Source organism: Hippocampus bargibanti, linkage group LG03, assembly GCF_051943395.1.
Source record: "Hippocampus bargibanti isolate YZ-2025 linkage group LG03, ASM5194339v1, whole genome shotgun sequence".
Classification (NCBI taxonomy): domain Eukaryota; kingdom Metazoa; phylum Chordata; class Actinopteri; order Syngnathiformes; family Syngnathidae; genus Hippocampus; species Hippocampus bargibanti.
Window position 1 is genome coordinate 6,815,403 of NC_142736.1, and position 21,682 is coordinate 6,837,084.

General features: G+C 45.3%; 1 protein-coding gene across 3 annotated transcripts in view; it reads left to right on the forward strand.

Moving 5' to 3' along the window:
* Window positions 1–4,352: 4,352 nt before the first annotated feature.
* il16 (interleukin 16) overlaps window positions 4,353–21,682 on the forward strand; it is a 36,218-nt gene continuing 18,888 nt past the window's right edge. For 2 of the 3 annotated variants that reach the window (XM_088991764.1, XM_088991765.1), the window contains exons 1-4: window positions 4,353–4,533; window positions 11,453–11,587; window positions 20,302–20,374; window positions 20,538–21,640. In XM_088991764.1, the coding sequence (XP_088847890.1) occupies window positions 4,411–4,533; window positions 11,453–11,587; window positions 20,302–20,374; window positions 20,538–21,640 (1,434 nt within the window). In that variant the 5' untranslated portion in view covers window positions 4,353–4,410. The remainder of the gene's footprint in view (window positions 4,534–11,452; window positions 11,588–20,301; window positions 20,375–20,537; window positions 21,641–21,682) is intronic. The other variant, XM_088991763.1, reaches the window with a different exon arrangement.

Consider the following 21,682-nt stretch of genomic DNA (forward strand, 5'->3'; position numbering starts at 1 on the left):
GGTAAATCATTTTTCACCAACTACCTCACTCTTTTTAAGGTTAACCATATACAGTGTATACAGTGTGGTGTCTCTACTCAATGGTTACTTGAACAATTTACTTCTGTATTATTTATTTTGGAATCTGAGATATATTTAGATTAGATTTAGACGGAGGTGTAGGAGCGCTTTCCACTCGGCGTGTATTTCATGCACTTCGGATCTTATTTTGAATAATAATAATAATAATAATAATAATAATAATAATAATAATAATAACAATAATAATAATAATAATAATAATAATAATAATAATACATTTAATTTGTTATAATAATACATTACATTTTAAGCGCCTTTCACAGGTCCCAAGGACACTTTACAGTCACAGACAAGCATAGGTACTATAATAAATAAAATACAATCACAAATACAATGCAATAAATTAAATACAATTATAAATAGAAACAAGAGAGAGTGCTACACAGAAAATGCAATTTTAAATCGGTGGGTTTTGAGATGGGACTTGAAGGTGGGAAGAGAATCGATGTTACGAATGTTGGGATCGTTCCTCCCTGATTCATTGCTTCCACGGGCGTTGATGGCAGAGGATGGTTAAATCATCAGGAAGCCTGGTGTTGAACAGAAAGTTGGTTTGGTGAAGAGAGCGGAGATATCACGGTGTCGGCCAAGGAGGAGGCATGGAGAGGAGAGAGAGACGAACTGCAATGGGAGAGCATTTATACAGCGCATAGTGTGTGACGCGATAGGATGTGACGTAATGTAGATGCGACATCATGTAAAGGAAGACAAGATATGACGTATCAGGAAGTCCAAAACGTAAACATAGATTAGAAAGTGATGTTTAAATATGTTTGTATAGCGAATTACCCCAACAAATATTGCCAAGGGGAAGAAGGTAGGTGAGAAAGAGGAGCGGTTCCAGGACAGAGTCTTGGGGCACACCAGAAGTTACAGGAAAGGACTGTGAAGTGAAGGAGTTAATTTGGATGACTGAGAGCGGCCACAGAGATAAGACTGGAACCAACGTAGAGGCGTGTCGGTGATCCCTATGGGGGAAAGTCTGTCAAGGAAGATGGGATGAGAAATTGTGTCAAGTGAGGTCAAGAAGGATGAGGATGGAGAGTAAACCAGCGTCAGATGCCAAAAGAAGATCATTCTGACTTTTAAGAAAGCTGATTCTGTCCTGTGGAGGGGGCGGAAACCAGATTGGGATGGTTCGTAGAGATCATTCGGGGAGAGGTGAGAGTGTAGCTGAGAGTGCACGATTTTTTCTGGGATTTTGGAAATAAAAGGAAGGTGAGAAATGGGCAGAAGGTTCTTGAAGTCATTGGGATCAGATCCAGGCTTTTTAAGAATTTGTGTGACACACGCCGTTTTGAGGGGGACAGGGACGAATCCTGAGGACAGCGAGGAGTGAATAATGGCTGAAATGAATGGAAGGAGAGATAGTAAACAGGATTTGACCAGAAATGTTGGGAGGGGATCTAATTGACAGGAAGAATTCTTGTATTTAGTTATGAGCTTCGAGATTGTAGAGGGATGAGGCAGATCAAAAGAAGATAAGAGATGAGAGGGGGTAGGAGGTTGGGGAAGGGGAGGGGTACAGAGGAGCCAAGATGCTGGTGGATTTTGTTGACTTTTTCAGAAAAGAATAGAAGGAGAGAATTGCAGGTGTCCGAGGAATAAAAGTGTAGGGGGAGAGAAACAGGGGGTTGAATGATTCTGTTATAAAGAGAAAAGAGAGATCGAGTATTTCCAGTATTTGAGTCAATCAGTGACTTAGCTTGAGAAATACTGTTCTTGTAGAAAGGTGAGCGGTGAACATATCGTGGTGAACAGTGACTCTGGTTCTCCGATAAAGTCTTTTAAGCTGGCGTTTTTTCGATTACATGTAGCGGAGATGAGCATTGAACCAGGATGCAGAACGAGTTAATAAGACAGAGCGGAATTTGACAGGAGCGAGCGTGTTAAGAATGCCGTTGAGGTCCGAGTTGTAGCGGGAAACCAGATCATCAGGAGAGGAGCTTGAGTCCAGAGATAATGAGGCAAACATTAAAGCAAGAGAGTCTGGGTTAATGCCCTTTATGTTACTAAAGTTGATAGAACGGGATGTTTTGGTGGTGGAGAGTGAGATGGAAACGTTACAAGTAACGAGGTAATGGTCTGTTATTGGGAGTTTAACAGCTATGCAGTTGGAAGGAGTCAAACCACAGTAGCATATGAGGTCAAGTGTGTGACCCTTTATGTGTGTAGGGACGTCCATAAGTTGGCTGAAGCCAAGCCTGTCATGGGAAGAAGTGAAGTCAAATATTAGCGGAGTAGTTGGACTGTTTGTGTATGTTAAAGTCTCCCATGATAATTATATTCAGTGAGAGAGATGAGAGATGGGTGAGAATAGTACAACATTCGTTTAAAAAGTCACAATGAGGTTTGGGGGGGGGGGTGATTAGTGGTGAGAATCGTGGGCGTATGACCAGAAATTTGGCATGCAATGCATTCAAATGAACATGTTTCAGGGAGCGAGACAGGGACAACATTCCATCTGTCACGATAAGAAATAGCTAGGCCACCTCCTCGGCGAGAATGGCGAGGTTTGGGAATATACGCAAATCCTGGAGGAGTAGAGTCATTAAGCTGTGAAAAGTCACCAGGAGTTTGCCACGTTTCGTTAAAGCAAAGAAAGTCAAGCTTACGGTCCTTGAGGATGTCCTTGATCAGTTCCCCCTTTCCAGTAAGCGAGCAGATGTTCCGAAGGCCGAAGATGACAGTGGTGCAGTCCTTTGTGGTAGTGTTTTCGTACCTAGCAAGGCTGGCTAATACGCTGTGATCCACGGATCGGCGGTTATTTTTGCGACTCCGGCATGGGCCATTTTTTATTTATTTTTGTCCATCCCGTTGCGCAAGACTGTCATGAAAGTCATCCGTCTGTGATATATTTCGATTACAAAAATAGCGGATTCTCTGTGACATCCGTCTCCACATGCAGGTCAAGGAGCGCTTTCCACTCGGCATCATATATGGTGTTGGTGGGGTGTGTATTTCATGCACTTTGGATCTTATTTTGGAGGCACGGTAATGTCCCTCGTAAATGATGCGCACGGTCACTGGCATAGATTGTCAGTCTTTTTAATTAACAAAAAGTAATAATTAACACGCACATACATGAGTCGCTGCTGGCAACAACTCCCACCGATGCACTTCACACTCAGACTGGTGCCGTCCCGTCTCTATATGACATCACTATCTCTATATGACGTCACCCTCTATTCAACTAGCCCAGCCCTCAAATATGCAATTAACAGGAAAAATACATTACAGTACTTTTAAACATTATCAGGGAGTGTTGAGGCCAGTTCCTCGTGTCATGATTCGTCTTTATTTTCACGTCTTTATTATCATGTTTTGAAATTAACAGTTTTCATGCTGTTCATATCATGTTGATTTTTGTTTTATTTAAACAGCACACTTTAAAGGCCAGGCAGTGAAAGTACTGTCTGGCATTCGGAAAAAAGTTTGGGCATCGCTCGGTGAGGGAACACTAACCACTAGGTAACCATGCTGCTCCCAATTTGTGAAATGAAAAAAAATTTCATCTTTGGGGAAAGGTTTTTATGCTGTCAAATCAAAAATGTTGATGTTGTGGAATTGACGATATGTAAAAATATGAGGTAAGTGTGCTGATGAATGAAAAATTGGATTGGATTGGATTTTTGCCTTTATTAGTCTCACAGTGGAGAAATAAATGGTAAATTACGTTCACCTGTGTTTCTGTTCCAACTTTTGGTTTCACTACCTCAAATATGGAGGGGTACGGGGTTGTTTTTTTTTTCAAATTGTTATTAATTTGTTATCCATCCATCCATCCATTTTCCGTACCGCTTATTCCTCATTAGAGACGAGGTGCTGGAGCCTAGCTCAGCTGTCTTCGGGAACGAGGCGGGGGACACGCTGAATTGGTTGCCAGCCAATCGCAGAACACACAAAGCCGTACAACAGTCACTCTCACACCTAGGCACAATTTGGAGTGGTCAATCTGCCTGCCATGCATGTTTTTTTTTTTGAGTGTGGGAGGAAACCGGAGGACCCGGAGAAATCCGGGTCCGGGGAGAATGTGCAAACTCCACACAGGGAGGCCGGACCAGGACGCGAACCGGCGACCTCTGCACTGTGAAGCCGGTGTGCTAACCACTCGACTACCGTGCCATTAATTTGTTATTTTGTTAATAATTTGTTTTCATTTGTGTATTGCAAGAATGCAAAACAAGTCTTAATTTGAAGTAACAAATGTCACTTTTCCGTAAAATCTATGTTACAGGTTTGCGAAAGTTGGAGTCCTGTTCTCACAGACAGAACACATGTTCTGAAAGGATCTTCAGTCAGGTCACAGTTTGTCAAGTTCAGAAATCCATGAGCCATTCCTGCAGTGACAACACCAAGTACCACCTCCATGGCCGCCTCGTCAACATTCACAACTTTCCCAACACACGTCATCACCTATCAGGCCGTGCCCATAGTCTTGACACACCTGAAGTAAGTGGGAATCAATCTATAGGTCTATCTATCATCGATGCCTATGCATAAACTATTCACCTCATAGCACAAATCTACGACCTCCCAAACAAAATTATTGGCGCATAATTATTTTTATTGTTGTTTGATCTGCCACTGTATTCCAACAAATTAGTTTCAACCTTTAATAGATATACTGTAGTCACAACATTCACAATAATTTTAACTCATTCACCCTGAAAGGACAACCGACACCATTTTTTTTGTTTCCTGACATCAGAAAAACCTTTGATAGCATCTAAAATACCCAAAACACACAGACTGATATTTTTAAGCAAATGCAAAACACCAATGAAATTGACTTAAAGTGTGCTAAAACTGCAACAAAATGAGCTGTGAATTGGGGATTTTCAGAAAGTCCCGCCCCCAGTTCGGTACGTCACGCCAGGATGTCTCTGCTTTGCTCCAGAATCAAAGGAATAGCTTCAGAGAGTCAGATTTGGAGGATATGCTTTCTTGCTACTCATCCAGTTATGAATATGATTCAAATAGTTCGGAAGAGGAAAGCATGGCAAAATAGTAATATTTTTAGCTTTTTGTAGAGTAGTTAACACCTTTCTCTCTTCTAATGTTATGTTGGACGGAGGTGGTGTGGCACTACTGAGAAGGGCTGATATTTTTATGCGTAGATCCCCTTAAGCCTTAAGGCTTAAGGGGACCTGGAAGGAAAACAATGTTTGCGTTCCCTCGCAAAATGTTGCATTCCCTTGCAAAGTTTGCCTTTCTTTTTCATTTTTTAATGCACAATTTCATCATCATATGGTGCCGACACGTGTGGCAGCCTCGTTTATGCGCTCCCGAGTGTTATCCATTTTTTGGTCATTTTCGTTCATTTTTGGTGACCCTAAGCGGGTCACCAAAATGCTTCGCGTGCTTAGCATTTGGGAATTCTACAATCTGACTTTTTTTTCACCAGTACACAAAAATCCACAGGGTTTTTCGGGGCTTATCGCGAGTGGAGTGGCTCCGCTCTATGGAACATGGATATGCCATCAGAGGAGGGTGAAGCGAGCCGTCATGCTAGTCAAGCTACTGGACATCAGCGGGGATTTTGAACCCCGCTCCCATCAACCCATTTTGCTAATCTACATTTGCTACCAAAAAAAATGTAGCCACAAGGGGGCACAAGCCAGTGTCTTATTGTGCCGGTCCCAAGCCCGGATAAATACAGAGGGTTGTGTCACGAAGGGCATCTGACGTAAAAAAAAATTGCAAAAACAAATATGCGAATCAAACCTATGAATCCCATACCGGATCGGTCGAGGCCCGGGTTAACAACGGCCGTCATTGGTACTGTTGACCTTCAGGGTGCCAGTGGAAAATGGACTACTGTTGGTCGAAGAAGGAGAGGAGGGAGGTGTGCCCGGAGGAAAAGAGAGAAATGGAACGCCAGCAGTACAGAACAAAGAGTAAGAACTTTGAATGTAGGAACAATGCCAGGTAAAGGTCGAGAGCTGGTTGACATGATGCAGAGAAGGAAGGTAGACATACTGTGTGTCCAGGAGACCAGGTGGAAAGGGAGCAAGGCTCGAAGCTTAGGGTCAGGTTTTAAGTTGTTCTATCATGGTGAAGACAGAAAGAGAAATGGAGTTGGGGTTATCTTAAAAGAGGAGTTTGTTAGGAATGTCTTAGAAGTAAAAAGAGTATCAGATAGAATGATGAGTCTGAAGCTAGAAATTGAAGGTGTGATGTTCAATGTTGTTTGTGGGTATGGCCCGCAAGTAGGATGTGAGCTGGTGGAGAAGGAGAAATTTTGATTGGACTTTGATGAAGTCATACAGAACATCCCGAGAAGTGAGAGGGTTGTAATTGGTGGAGACTTCAATGGACATGTTGGCGCAGGAAACAAAGATGATGAGGAGGTGATGGGCAGGTTTGGACTCCAAATGAGGAACGCTGAAGGACAGATGGTGGTTGACTTTGCTAAGAGAATGGAAATGGCTATTGTGAATACTTTCTTTCAGAAGAGACAGGAACATAGGGTGACCTACAAGAGTGGAGGCAGAAGTACACAGGTAGACTACATTTTGTGTCAACGGCGCCATCTAAAGGAAATCAGTGACTGCAAAGTAGTGGTTGGTGAGAGTGTAGCCAGACAGCATAGGTTGGTGGTGTGTAGGATGACGCTGGCAGTGAGGAAGATGAAGAAACCAAATGCTGAAGTGAGGACAAAATGGTGGAAGTTGAAAAAGGAAGAGTGTTGCATGACATTTAGGAAGGAGGTAAGACAAGCACTGGGTGGGCAAGAGGTCCTTCCAGATGACTGGCAAACTACAGCGAACATAATCAGAGACACAGGTCGGAAAGTACTTGGTGTATCAAGTGGAAGAAAGGTAGATAAGGAGACTCGGTGGTGGAAAGGGGAGGTGCAGGAGTGTATACAGAGTAAGAGGTTAGCAAAGAAGACGTGGAACACTGAGAGGACGGACAAGAGTAGACAGCAGTACAAGGAGATGCAGCGCACGGTTAAAGTAAAGGTGGCAAAGGCAAAACAAGAGGCCTATGATGACTTGTATGCTCGGCTAGACAGTAAGGAAGGTGAGACTGATCTTTACAGGCTGGTGAGACAGAGAGACAAAGACGGTAAGGACCTGCAGCAGGTTCGGGTGATTAAGGATAGAGATGGCAATGTATTAACGGGTGCCAGTAGTGTGATGGCAAGATGGAAAGAGTACTTTGAAGAATTGATGAATGAGGAAAATGAGAAGGAACAAAGAGTAGAAGACGTGACTGTTGTGGACCAAGACGTAGCAAGCATTAGCAAGGATGAAGTGAAGAGGGCGCTGAAGAGGATGAAGGGGGGAAAGGCACTCGGGCCTGATGATTTAGCAATCGAGGTATGGAAGTGTCTTGGAGAGGTGGCGGTGGTGTTCCTGACTGGGTTATTCAACAAGATCTTAGATGGTGAACAGATGCCTGAAGAATGGAGTCGTGCCCATTTTTAAGAACAAAGGAGATGTGCAGAGCTGGACTAACTACAGAGGAATAAAGTTGATGAGCCATACAATGAAACTCTGGGAAAGAGTAGTTGAAGCAAGACTAAGAGCAGAAGTGAACATTTGTGAGCAGCAGTATGGCTTCATGCCAAAAAACAGTACTACAGATGCAGTGTTTGCTTTAAGAATGCTGATAGAGAAGTACAGAGAAGGTCAGAAGGAATTGCATTGCGTCTTTGTAGATCTGGAGAAAGCGTATGACAGGGTGCCCAGAGAAGAGCTGTGGCATTGCATGAGGAAGTCTGGAGTGACGGAAAAGTATGTCAGAGCGGTGCAAGACGTATATAATGACTGTAAGACAGTTGTGAGGTGCTTTCGGTATGACTGACGAATTCAAGGTGGAGGTGGGACTCCACCAGGGGTCAGCTCTGAGCCCCTTCTTGTTTGCTATGGTGATGGACAGGCTGACAGACAATGTTAGACAAGAATCTCCTTGGACCATGATGTTTGCAGATGACATTGTGATCTGTAGCGAGAACAGGGAACAGGTGGCGGAGAAACTAGAGATGTGGAGATATGCCCTGGAAAGGAGAGGAATGAAGATCAGTCGCAGCAAGACGGAATATATGTGTGTGAATGAGAAGGATCCAAGTGCAAGAGTGATGCTACAGGGAGAAGAGATAAAGAAGGTGGAGGACTTTAAGTACTTGGGGTCAACTGTCCAGAGCAATGGAGAGTGTGGAAAAGAGGTGAAGAAGCGTGTCCAGGCAGGCTGGAGCGGCTGGAGAAAAATGTCAGGTGTGATGTGCGATAGAAGGGTTTCAGCTAGGATGAAAGGAAAAGTGTATAAAACAGTGGTCAGACCAGCCACGATGTTTGGACTGGAGACAGTGCCACTGAAGAAAAGACAGGAAGCAGAGCTGGAGGTAGCAGAGCTGAAGATGTTGAGGTTTTCTTTGGGAGTGACCAGGTTGGATAGGATCAGGAATGAGTACATTAGAGGGACAACTCATATTAGAGGCGTTGGAGCGAAAGTCAGAGAGGCCAGACTTAGATGGTTTGGACATGTCCTGAGGAGAGAGAGCGACTATATCGGGAAAAGGATGCTGAGCCTTGAACTGCCAGGCAGGAGACCGAGTGGAAGACCGAAGAGGAGGTTTATGGATGTGGTCAAAGAGGACATGAAGGTAGCTGGTGTGAGGGAAGAGGATGGACAAAACCGGTATAGATGGAGGACATTGATTCGCTGGGGCGACCCCTGAGGGGAAAAGCCGAAAGGAAAAGAAGAAGAAGACATTTGCTACCAAACAAGATGGATGAACTTTTCCTCACAAAGACCCATAACACCTCTGCATGTTCTGCTGCACTGTACTTCATTGAAACCTGGCTCAGTGACCCCCACCCAGATTACGCGCTATATCTACCTGGCTTTTGCCCCCTTTGAGCTGATTGTAACATGGAGCTATCAAGGAAATCAACAAGTGGCAGAATGTGCTTCTATATCAACAAAAAAAATGATGCACTGATGAGCCTGGACTTGGAGTATCTTCAAACCATTCTACTCGCCACTTGTGTTCACCTACGTCATACTTGTAGGCGTGTAGAGTGCACCACAAGCTAACGCTAACACAGCAATATGTAAATACTAGGTGAACAAGTAAACACATTTCAGCTAAAATATCCAAAGTCACCCCTAATCATTTTGGGTGATTTTAATAGAGCGTGTCTTAATTGTGAACTTCCCAGCTATGAGAAGCATATTGACATTTTGACAGAAAAGGCAACATTCAGGATCACTGGCCAACCCGCGGCTCCCGAGCCGCATGCGGCTCTTTGGCTGATTTCATGCGGCTCTTGAGGGGCCGGCTCTTAAGGGGCGTCCACATGACAAGCGTAAAAAATGTTTAGCGCTGGCACTGCCATTCATCCTCCATTTTGGAGAAAATTTAAGACTTTTAAGGGCACCTGAGAGTCGTGAAGACTTTTAAGTGCACCTCATAGTCGTGAAAATACGGTATCAAGCTGACCATGTGACATTAACATGCATGGGCGTGAAATGAAAATCAATCATTTATGTCGTAAACCACGGGTGGCCAACCAGTCAGAGACTCGACACAAATTGTTTACGATGTAAACAATTAATTTGCATCAAGTTTGCTCTCAAAATGGTAGTGAAAAAATGTCCAGCAAAACGAAAATATGAAGATGAACACAGGACGTTTTTAACAGGGTGGGAGAGATTATATTTTGTTGTTGAGCGTAAGGGAAAGCCATTCTGCCTTATATGTCAGGCGTCATTGCCGCATTTCAGAGCGTCAATTTTTCAGCGCCACTTCAGCTCACTCCAAGCGAACATCGACCAAGATTTCCCCAAAGGGACTGAACTTCGCAAGCACGAGTTGGTCACTTTAAAAACTGAAAAGCAGATTTTTTTTTTTCAGAAAATTTACAAAGCACCCAGAGACTGTAACGCTTGCATCATACCAACTGGCTTGGAACATTGCACAGGCTAAAAAGCCATACAACGAAGGGGAGTTTAGTAAGAAATGCCACAGTGACGCTGTTGAAATCTTGTCTCCTGAAAACGACAAACTAAAAGAAATGGTAGCAGATGTCCATCTGTCCCGCCACATTGTTGAACGCTGAATAGCAGACATTAGCATAGTTATTGAATCACAGCTGCACTCTGACCTTCAAGCAAGTGAGTATTTTAGTGTCGCATTGGATGAAAGTTGTGACATACAAGACAAGCCTCAGTTGGCAATATTTGCACGGTCTGTGACAAAGGATTGTGTAATCCAAGAAGAACTCCTTGATATTGTGCCATTAAAAGACAGAACCCTCGGCAAAGATGTGAAGGAAACAATGATGCGCATACCGAAACTGACTGCAATAACCACGGATGGAGCACCTGCCATGATCGGATCTGTGAACGGGCTTGTGGGGCTGTGCAAAGCTGACCAAACATTTCCTGAGTTTTGGAATTTCCACTGCATCATTCACAGGGAGCAACTCCTGGATCCCCAAGCAAGCGACAGAGACAGAGGTCCGTGCAGGGAGACAACACAATACTGCTTACGGGATGTGGGCTCCTGGGGGGGCTCGGACCGAGCACCGAAGATATAGAAAGTCCGCTCTGACGAGTCGGCTGCTCTCTGTCTCGTTCGGAACGTGACATATCTAAACAATAAGGACTATCTCAAGTCTTTTATTCTACCAAATGCATCGCAAACACGCTGTGGATTTCAACAGTGTTGCCGGCTGTCGCAGTGGCAGCCATAGAATTAAAAGAAAAAGGCTGGCGGTCATGCTCGTAAGTACGGGTGGTCGTAACTCGCGCCGGTCGTAAATTGGATGTTACCTGTATAAGCATTTGCTGCAGGTCTGACTCTGAAACCAATGCTAAAGTGTCACGTACCAATTCAGACACAACAGCTTTTCAGATATTTTCTTTTTGCCGCTTATTATATGTAATGCTTTTTAAAAACCAGGTGGAAGGGGGGGGGGCAGTTATTTATTTATTTATTTATTTATTTTTCATTCGTTTGTTCATTTGGTCACTTATGTATTTATGTATGTATTTATGTACTATGTATTCATGTATGTATGTATGTATGTATGTATGTATGTATGTATGTATGTATGTATGTATGTATGTATGTATGTATTCATTTTCAGGAAATGATTTACCACAGATTGAAGCAATCACCACATGCTTATTGAAGGTCATTAATCCCTAGTCAAAATTTCACAATGTGGATATCAAATTGGCTGAAAACGAGAGTCAGACTCCTGTTTACCTCTTTGTTGTACAAGAATGGTTAACAATTCGGGACACTGGAAGTGGTCATATTAAAGAACAAAATGTGCATTTCCAGACCTCGTTTTTTTTTGTTTTACTAGTCCATAAAATTCAGTGATATGTGCCCATCCTGTTCTCACAGTCAATGACGACGACACGACCTAACAACAGATTCTCTGTGCCTGTGTGTCCTGACGATGACTACAATGTTCTATTTAACTCTTCAGTCGCCACATCTTGTCAGAAGACCACAGATCAGTCCTTCAGAGACAATAAGGTAGTTTATTATTTTTCCCAAAATTGAATGTACAGTGAGATCTCAATTTACGAACACCTTATTTTACGAACTTTTCGTCTTACGAACGTCAAATTTATGACAATTAAACCTTAAAATACACACTATTTCCATAATACACACCCACCACGGCTGGTGGAGTAATCTTCCGCAGAAGAACACCAAAGCACATGACCTTCGGATCTGGTGGAGTGATCTTCGGTGGAAGCACACGACCAAACGGCGCTCCAGCCAGGCCACCTTTCCACAACCCCTCTCATTGAATGCACACATCGATCGCTTTTTGGTGATAATTTTACGGTTATGGCACCGAAAAAAAACCCACCACAGGCTTGTGTTCAGCCCAAGAAGAAACAAAATAAAATCACTGTCGCTGAGAAGAAGGAGATAATTGAAAAACACGAACGAGCTGTGCGTTTGTGTGATTTATTGGCCGAGCACGGGTATGCTAAGTCAACCATTGCTACCATTCTCCAGAACAGAGAAGCCATCAAAGATGCGTCCTTTGCGAAAGGTGTTTCCATGCTCTCAAAGCGACGGTCTCGGGCAATCGAAGAAGTTGAAAAACTTCTGTTAATTTGGATTAACGAAAAGCAGCTATCCGGCGACAGCGTGAGTAAAGCTATTTATGTGAGAAAGCACGGCTAATTCACGCCGATATCGCCACGCGGCAACCTGGAAGCTCGGCACTGTTTGAGGATTTTAAAGCCAGCAACGGATGGTTCGAGAACTTTAAGGGCCGTACTGGGATTCACTGCGTCACTCGTCATGGTAACGCAGCCAGTTCTGACCATAAAGCTGCTGAAGCCTACAAGGCGTCATTCCTCGAACTGGTGAATGAAGAAGGCTGCATTCCTCAGCAGGTATTTAATGCGGATGAGACCGGACTTTTCTGGAAGAAGATGCCTAACCGGACTTTCATTACTCAGGAAGAGACGTCTGTCCCTGGGCAAAATAGGCCCTCCTGTTTTGTGCTAATGTCAGTGGTGACTGTAAGATAAAACCAATATTGGTTTATCATTCTGAAACCCCAAGGGCCTTCAAAAGAAACCAGGTGGTTAAATCCAAGCTGGAAGTCCAACACCAAAGCTTGGGTTACTCATCTCCTGTTTATGGACTGGATGCATGATGTTTTCGCTCCTTCAGTGAGGAAATATCTCGAGGAGAAAGGACTCCCTGTCAAGTGTCTTCTTCTTGACAATGCCCCAGCGCATCCACCAAATTTGGAGGAGGAACTTCACGGTGCTCTTAATTTCATTCAGGTAAAATTCCTCCCTCCCAACACAACCCCTCTCCTGCAGCCCATGGACCAGCACGTGATTGCAAGCTTCAAGAAGCTTTACACAAAGGCTTTATTTACCCGATGCTTTCAAGTGACAAATGACACCGTACTATCCCTGAGTGATTATTGGAGTGACCATTTCAACGTGTTTCATTGTGTTCAGCTGGTAGAAAAGGCTTGGCAGGATGTTACCCTCCGATCATTGAAAGCAGCTTGGAAGAATTTGTAGCCCGCATGCATCCTTGGGAGGGATTTTGAAACATTTGATCCTCATGACGCTGTTGTTTTGGACGAAATTGTTTCCCTTGGACAGAACATGGGAGTCGAAGTGGATGCGGATGACATTGAGGAGCTTGTTGCTGACCATAATGAGGTCCTCAACACGGAGGATTTGATTACTCTTCACGAGGACAAGCAGCAACAAGCCATCCAGGAGTTGTCATCTGAGGAGGATGAGATTGCTGCAGCGTCTAGTGAGCGCATCAAAGAAATGTTGGCAAAATGGAATGAATTGCAGGCTTTTATCAAACATTTCCATCAAGAAAAGACTGTGGTTATGAGAGTCATCAACCTGATGAACAATACTGTGATGCCTCAGTTTCGTAAGACCTTACAGGTCAGAAAGCAACAGGTGTCAATTAAGAGGTTTTTAATGAGCAAAAATGATGAAGAGTCTCCAAAGAAGCAAAGAGAAGCCACACCAGAGGTTAAGTTACCAACAGTCCTTATGGAAGGTGACTATCCTTCCATAAGCCATCAACGACCATCAAAAAGGTACATAAAACTTTATTTTACACCTCATGTAATTTGCCTCTCTTCCCAAACAGCAATTCCCTTTGACCTCCAACGCCATTCCATCAAGCCATCAATGACCATCACAAATGTAAATAAAGTGACTTTATGATACAATGCAGTGTATTTCTTTCATTACAATACATTAGCACATTTATTGCACATAGAATAAGGTATGTTGTTTGTAGATTTAAGGCTAATTTAGTTGAAAAGTATATTTTATGGAAACCCGGGAACGGATTATTCAATTTTTAATGGTTTCCTATAACAAAATTTTTGTGATATACACTTTTTGGCTTACACACTCTGTCTGGGAACCAATTAAGTTCATAAATTGAGGTCTCACTGTATTCTCTTTCTGGCCCGTGATTACGAATCAACGAGCAGTTGTCACGTCATGCATAAGACAATAATATATTATGGGCAGGAATGGGAATTCGAAAAAAAAGTACTACCATTATCTGAGTTGCAAAATCACAGCATATTTCATCCATCCATCCATCCATCCATCCATCCATCCATCTTCTGCCGCTTATCCGGGGTCGGGTCGCGGGGGCAGCAGCTTCAGTAGGGAAGCCCAGACTTCCCTCTCCCCAGCCACTTCTTCTAGCTCGTCCTGGCGGATCCCGAGGCGTTCCCATGCCAGCTGGGAGACATAGTCTCTCCAGCGTGTTCTGGGTCGTCCCCGGGGTCTCCTGCCAGTGGGGCATGCCCGGAACACCTCACGAGGGAGACGCCCCGGGGGCATCCTAATCAGATGCCCGAGCCACCTCATCTGGCTCCTCTCGATGTGGAGGAGAAGCGGCTCGACTTTGAGACCTCCCGGATGACCGAGCTTCTCACCTTATCTCTAAGGGAGAGCCCGGACACCCGACGGAGAAAGCTCATTTCGGCCGCTTGCATCCAAGATCTCGTTCTTTCTCGTTCTTTTGTGAACAAGACACCCAGATACTTAAACTCCTCCACTTGAGGCAAAATCTCCTCCCCGACCCGGAGAGGGCACTCCACCCTTTTCCGACTGAGAACCATTGTCTCAGATTTGGAGGTGCTGATTCTCATCCCAGCCGCTTCACATTCGGCTGCGAAACGCTCAAGCGAGAGTTGGAGAGCTCCGCTTGAAGGCCCCAACAGTACAACATCATCTGCAAAAAGCAGAGTTGCTATACTGAGGCCACCAAAACGGAAACCTTCAACGCTTCGGCTGCGCCTAGAAATTCTGTCCATAAAGGTTATGAACAGAATCGGTGACAAAGGGCAGCCTTGGCGGAGCCCAACCCTCACTGGAAACGATTCCGACTTATTGCCGGCAATGCGAACCAGACTCTGACATCGGTCATATAGGGACCGAACGGCCCGTATCAGCCGCTCCTGTACCCCATACTCCCGAAGTACCCTCCACAGAACTCCACGAGGGACACAGTCAAACGCTTTCTCCAAGGCCACAAAACACATGTAGAGTGGTTGGGCGAATTCCCATGCGCCCTCGAGGACCCTGCTAAGGGTGTAGAGCTGGTTCACTGTTCCGCGGCCGGGACGAAAACCACACTGTTCCTCCTCAATCTGAGGCTCGACTTTCCGACGGACCCGCCCCTCTAGGACCCCTGAATAGACCTTTCCAGGGAGGCTGAGGAGTGTGATCCCTCTGTAGTTGGAACACAGCCTCCGGTCCCCCTTTTTAAAAAGGGGGACCACCACCCCGGTCTGCCAATCCAGAGGCACTCTCCCCGATGACCACGCAATGTTGCAGAGGCGTGTCAGCCAGGACAGCCCCACAACATCCAGAGCCTTTAGGAACTCCGGTCGGATCTCATCCACCCCTGGGGCCTTGCCACCGAGGAGCTTTTTAACCACCTCGGTGACTTCAGTCACAAGGATCGGAGGGCCCACCTCGGAGTCCCCAGACACTGCTTCCTCCAAGGAAGGCGTGTTGGTGGAGTTGAGGAGGTCTTCGAACTACTCTGCCCACCGGTTAACGACGTCTCGAGTCGAAGTCAGCAGCGCCCCACCCCCACTGTACACAGTGTTAGTGGTGCAATGCTTTCCCCTCCTGAGACGCCGGATGGTGGACCAGAATTTCCTCGAAGCGGTCCGGAAGTCGGCTTCCTTGGCCTCACCGAACTCTTCCCATGCCAGTGTTTTTGCCTCGGCGACCACCAAGGCTGCATTCCGCTTGGCTAGTCGATACGTGTCAGCTGTCTCAGGAGTCCCACAGGCTATATAAGCCCGGTAGGACTCCTTCTTCAGCTTTACGGCATCTCTTACTACTGGTGTCCACCAGCGAGTACAGGGATTGTCATTTGTCACTTGATTACTCTGATTTGCCGCCTCAGCAAGGGAGGTACGGAACATGGTCCATTCGGACTCAATGTCCCCCACCTCCCCCGGGACATGTGTATAGTTCTGCCGGAGGTGGGAGTTGAAACTCCTTCTGACAGGGGATTCTGCCAGACGTTCCCAATAAACCCTCACAACACGTTTGGGTCTTCCAGGTCGGACTGGCATCTTCCCCCACCAACGGAGCCTACTCACCACCAGGTGGTGATCAGTTGACAGCTCCGCCCCTCTCTTCACTCGAGTGTCCAAAACATGAGGCCGCAAATCCGATGATACAACTATAAAGTCAATCATCGAACTGCGACCAAGGGTGTCCTGGTGCCACGTGCACTATGGATACCCTTATGTTTGAATAAAGTGTTTGTTATAGACAATCCGTGTTGAGCACAGAAGTCTAATAACAAGACACCACTCCTGTTCTGATCGGGGGGGCATTCCTCCCAATCGCGCCCTTCCAGGTCCCACTGTCATTGCCCACATGAGCATTGAAATCACCCAGCAGAACAAGGGAGTCCCCAGGGGGAGCGCTCTCCAGCACACCCCCTAAGGTCACCAAAAAGGATGGGTACACTGAACTGCTGTTTGGTGCATATGCACAGACAACAGTCAGAACCCGACCCCCACCTGAAGGCGGAGGGAAGCAACCCTTTCGTCTACTGGGGTGAATCCCAATGTACAGGCGGCGAGTCAGGGGGCAATAAGTATGCCGAGACCTGCTCTACGCCTCTCACCGTGGGCAACTCCAGAGTGGAAGAGAGTCCAACCCCTCTCGAGAGGGCTGGTACCGGAACCCAGGCTGTGTGTGGAGGCAAGCCCAACTATGTCTAGTCGGAACTTTTCAACCTCGTGCACCAGCTCAGGCTCTTTCCCTGTAAGAGAGGTGACATTCCACATCCCCAGAGCTAGCTTCTGCAGTCGAGGGTCGGACCGCCAGGGTCCCCGCCTTTGGCTGCTGCCCAGCTCACATTGCACCCGACCCCTCTGGCCCCTCCCATGGGTGGTGAGCCCTTGAGAAGGGGGACCCACGTTTCCTCTTCGGGCTGAGCCCGACCGGGCCCCATGGTGTAGGCCCGGCCACCAGGCGCTCGCCAACGAGCCCCATCTCCAGGCCTGGCTCCAGAGAGTGACCCGCGTCCGGGCAAGGGAAAACCAAATCCATTTCTCTTTTTCATCATATGGGGTCTTCTGAGTCGTACTTTGTCTGGTCCCTCACCCAGGACCTGTTTGCCATGGGTGACCCTACCAGGGGCATGAAGCCCCAGACAACCTAGCTCCTAGGATCATTGGGACACACAAACCTCTCCACCACGGTAAGGTGACGACTCATGGACAAACCGTGTCTTTTCCAATACAGGAATCCAGAAGAGAAACTTGACCCTCATTTTATGTTGGAAAAAAAAATCTACGAGCGTCTTTGCAGAACGCTTTGGAGAGCACACAGTGCTCCATTGTGTCAACTGCGAAAAATGTAAATAAGGGCATGCAGAACTTTGCCCTAAGACAGTTTACCAAGGAATAATTTGGCCAAGGCACACCCTTGCCAACTTCATCTATGTTTTATTTGATGGTGTTTGAGCAAGGGATTTGGAGTGATTATGTTGCAATTTTGCAAAATGCCGAGGTTTTCATCAGCAAAAACCAAAGCGGCGTTACACTTAGTCAATCAATTCCTGTCAGCTGCCGCTGGGGTCCTACAGGCCGTAAAGGCCCAATAGGACTCCTTCTTCAGCTTGATGACATCCCCTTATTGCTGGTGTCCACCAGTGAGTACCACTTTGACGCCACAACATGCACCAACCACCTTACGGCCACCGGTCAGATTGGCCACCTAAACGATAGAGACACGGAACACTGTTCCATTCACACTTGTATGTATTCCACCTCCTCCGATATGGGGAACGCTCTGACGGAGGTGGGAGTTGAAACTCCCTCTGACAGGGGATTCTGCAAGACGCTCCAAACAAAGTCTGACATTACATTTGGGTCTACCAGGTCAGACCGGCACCTCCCCCCACCATTGAAGCCCATTTACCACCCGGTGACAGCTGTGCCCCTTCCTTGACCCCAGTGTCCAAATCATGCGCAAATCAGATGATACAACCAAAAAAAATCAATCACCGAACTGCAGACAAATGTGTCCTCGTGCAAAGTGCACATATGGATACCCGTGTGATTGAGCAAGGTGTTTGTTTTGGACAATCCAACACTCGAGTTCTGAAAGGGGAGGGGTCTTCCTCCCAATCACGCCCTTCCAGATCCCACTGTCATTGGCCACATAAGCATTTAAGTACCCAAACAGAACAAGGAAGTCCCCAGCCAGCGTACTCTCCAGCACACCCTCCAAGTACTCCAAAAAGGGTGGGTATGATGAGTTGCTGTTTTGTGCATATGCAAAAACAACAGTCAGGACACATCCGCTCAACCACAGGCGGACCTTTCGTCTCCTGGTTTGAACCCCAATGTACAGGAGCTGAGCCAAAGGGCAATGATTATGCCTCTTAACATGGGCAACTCCAGAGTGGAACAGAATAGAAACACACTCGAGGGAACTGGTACCAGAACCAATGCTGTGTGTGGAGGCAAGTCCGACTATAACAAGTCGGAATTTATCTGCCTTGCACACCAACTCGAGCTCCATCCCGGCCAGATAGGTGACATTCCATGTCCCAAAAGCGAGCTTCTGTCGCCAAGGATCGGTATCGATAAAGCACTGATCTAGATTGCATTGCAATTGGTTATGACTTGAGACCGACCCTAAGGTCTTGGTAACCTTTTATGTCAAAAAGGGCACCTTGCAATGTAAGTCGCACAGTACATAAACTACAAAAGTTCCTGAAGTTGCGTTCTGCATTCACTAGATAAAACTGGTCACGAGCATTGACATATAATTATAACATACAAATACAAGTGACATTAACCCAAAAATAAATGAAAGACAAAAGTCTAGAAGACAACTGATTCAACAAAAAGGCACACAAACCTCTTGCGCTCACACCCACCAGGGCCTCTGAATATCCTTAAAGGACAACCGACACCATTTTTTTGTTTGCTAACTGACGTCAGAAAAACGTTTTATAGCATCTAAAATACCCAAAAGACGCAGGCTGATATTTTTAGTCAAATTCAAAACACCAATAAAAATGAGTTAAAATGTCCCAAACCTACTTCTAAATGACCTCGGAGATGACGATTTTCAGAAGGTCACGCTCCCTTGTTCGTGATGTCACGCCATGACGTCTTGCCTTGCTTTAGAATCAAAACAATGGCTTCAGATACAGAGAAGATGCTTTCTTGTTACTCATCCAGTTATGAATATGATTCAAATAGTTCTGAAGAGGAAAGCATAAATGTTTGCAATTGATTAAAGTAGTTTTTCTATTATCAATTTGAGCCGTCAGGACTCCAATGTAGCGTCCCAGAAAATGCACGAGATGGCGCCCATGCTCCATTTGAAATGGGCTGAGCTGTCTGCTGGGAATTTGTGTCAACTAGTATCAAATAGCAGTCTAGGTGCAACACACAACGATTCAGCATCGCGTTATTTATGTGTTTTCCTTCTAATTTTGCCATCAACACAGATCAACACGAAGTTTTCAGACCAAACCCAGTAGCCAAAATGCATTGTGTGTCGCTTTCTCGGTCAGGGGCGTTCCTAACGTGACGACACGTTAGGAATCGTCACCAACTCGAAAACAAGACTTCCTGAATATTCAGCGTGAGTCTTAAAATGTGAAATATAGCTATATGCGGTGGAATCTTTGTAAAATACCCTCAGTGGAAGTCATTTAAAGTGATTTTACAAATTATGGACACAACATGTCCGGAGGTGTCGGTTGTCCTTTAAAGGTCTTGGTGGTCTCCTTCCTTTGTTTATACAGCAGTTAACTATTTGGTATTATCTTTGTTTCGAGGTGGCTGCACAGAGCTTGCAAAATATGTTTGTTTGTGTGTGTATTGTTGAATGTGTTACTTTGTGCCAGGCAGAGCCATTTCAGTTTACAGTTAATAGTAGCTCATAACAACCAAAGTTTTCTTTGCTCTAGCTATATTCTAATATGTTTAAAAGAATTGATACAGTGAGATACATTTGTATGTATTTTTCACTTTTTTGTGAGTGAGTGAGTGAGTGAGTGAGTGAGTGAGTGAGTGAGTGAGTGAGTGAGTGAGTGAGTGAGTGAGTGAGTGAGTGAGTGAGTGAGTGAGTGAGTGAGTGAGTGAGTGAGTGAGTGAGTGGAAGGGGGTTGAGTTACAGAATTTTGTGACACATTACTTCATGTTTGTCAACCAGGAAGAAGAACAAACGACAAAACTGCCAGAGGGGAGCAGAGAAAAGTTGATTGTGGAGGCCAAGTTACCCACAGGTAAGCTTGCATTGGTATGTGCTCCGCTGATTAATGACTTTACTGTAGTTGTTCAACATCTATTCTCATGTTTTGGTCACATAATAACATTTTTATTAAATGATATACACATTAAATTGTTAAGATAGTTTAGCTCATATGCTCCATGATGTTCTGTGGACAGATGGGACCTCAGCTGTTATGTGCTCACAATCAAAAAGAGGAGCTTTTAAGAGGCAAACGCGTATGGGAGAGCAGCTTCAGGATCCCTGGGTTCATTTTGTGGACCATTTTCCTCAAGATTTGCGACAACTGCAACTGCGAGACCAACTCACCTTTCTCCATCACGGTGCAGATAGTGGTGTCACAATGAAAAATATTGAGAGCATGACACAGCTCAATTGCAGTCTCACAGATGCTACTTCAACTCATCTGGCCCCCGAAGACAAAGATGAGATCCACATGGGATCAAAAAAGGGGCCTCCGGTGGCACCAAAGCCTGCTGGGTTTCGACAGAGTCTGAAAAAGATTCGGGACGAGCAACTCCAGAAGATGCAGGGTGAACTTGCAAAGCCAAGGCATGCTGGCTTATACACAGGCTTCAATAGGAAATTTGACTCATCTGTTTCCAGCCTGTCCGTTAAAGATAAAATCCACTCATTTGAGACTTTTTCAACCACAGGCTCTCCAGAGAAAGTGGACATTAAGAGGCATGTAGTCCCATCTATCTTGCTTCCTTTGATTGAGAAAGAGCGAAACCTAAAACATCCCACAAACAAAAATGAAGCCTCACAAGAAATCCAGGCAAAGCAAGCTCCATTTTGCATGGAAACAGACATGTCGGATTCTCTCTGTTCTACGATACCATTCAATCTTGAATCAAGCAGGACAAAAAACATTGCCAAAACTTCGCCTCAAACGATCCAATTAGCTCCGGATTACTTGCCCTCCCAGTCTGAGGCAGAATCTGTGATACCGTTTTCTCATTCACTTTCAGTCCAACTTGCATTAAATATCCACCCTTCTGAAGAATTGAGCCTTACTGCTGAACCGGAAGCACGAGGAGTAGATGTCAGCAGCTTTGCACAGTCCAAAGATGTCTCCACGCCAAGCCTCACCTCCGTGGGACTTAGTCATGCCAAAAAACGGAGTTCTCCAGAAATGGCTGAACAGGAAGAAGCAAAGAATCAAACTGAACATTGTCACTTGAATTCGTCGAACAACAATACTGTTCATCGAGACCTGGAGGGGGAGAATTTTGGTAAAATCCTTGCCTTCAGCAACCAGGTATTTTTACTCACAAAGATATTCAATCATGTCAATTTTTAC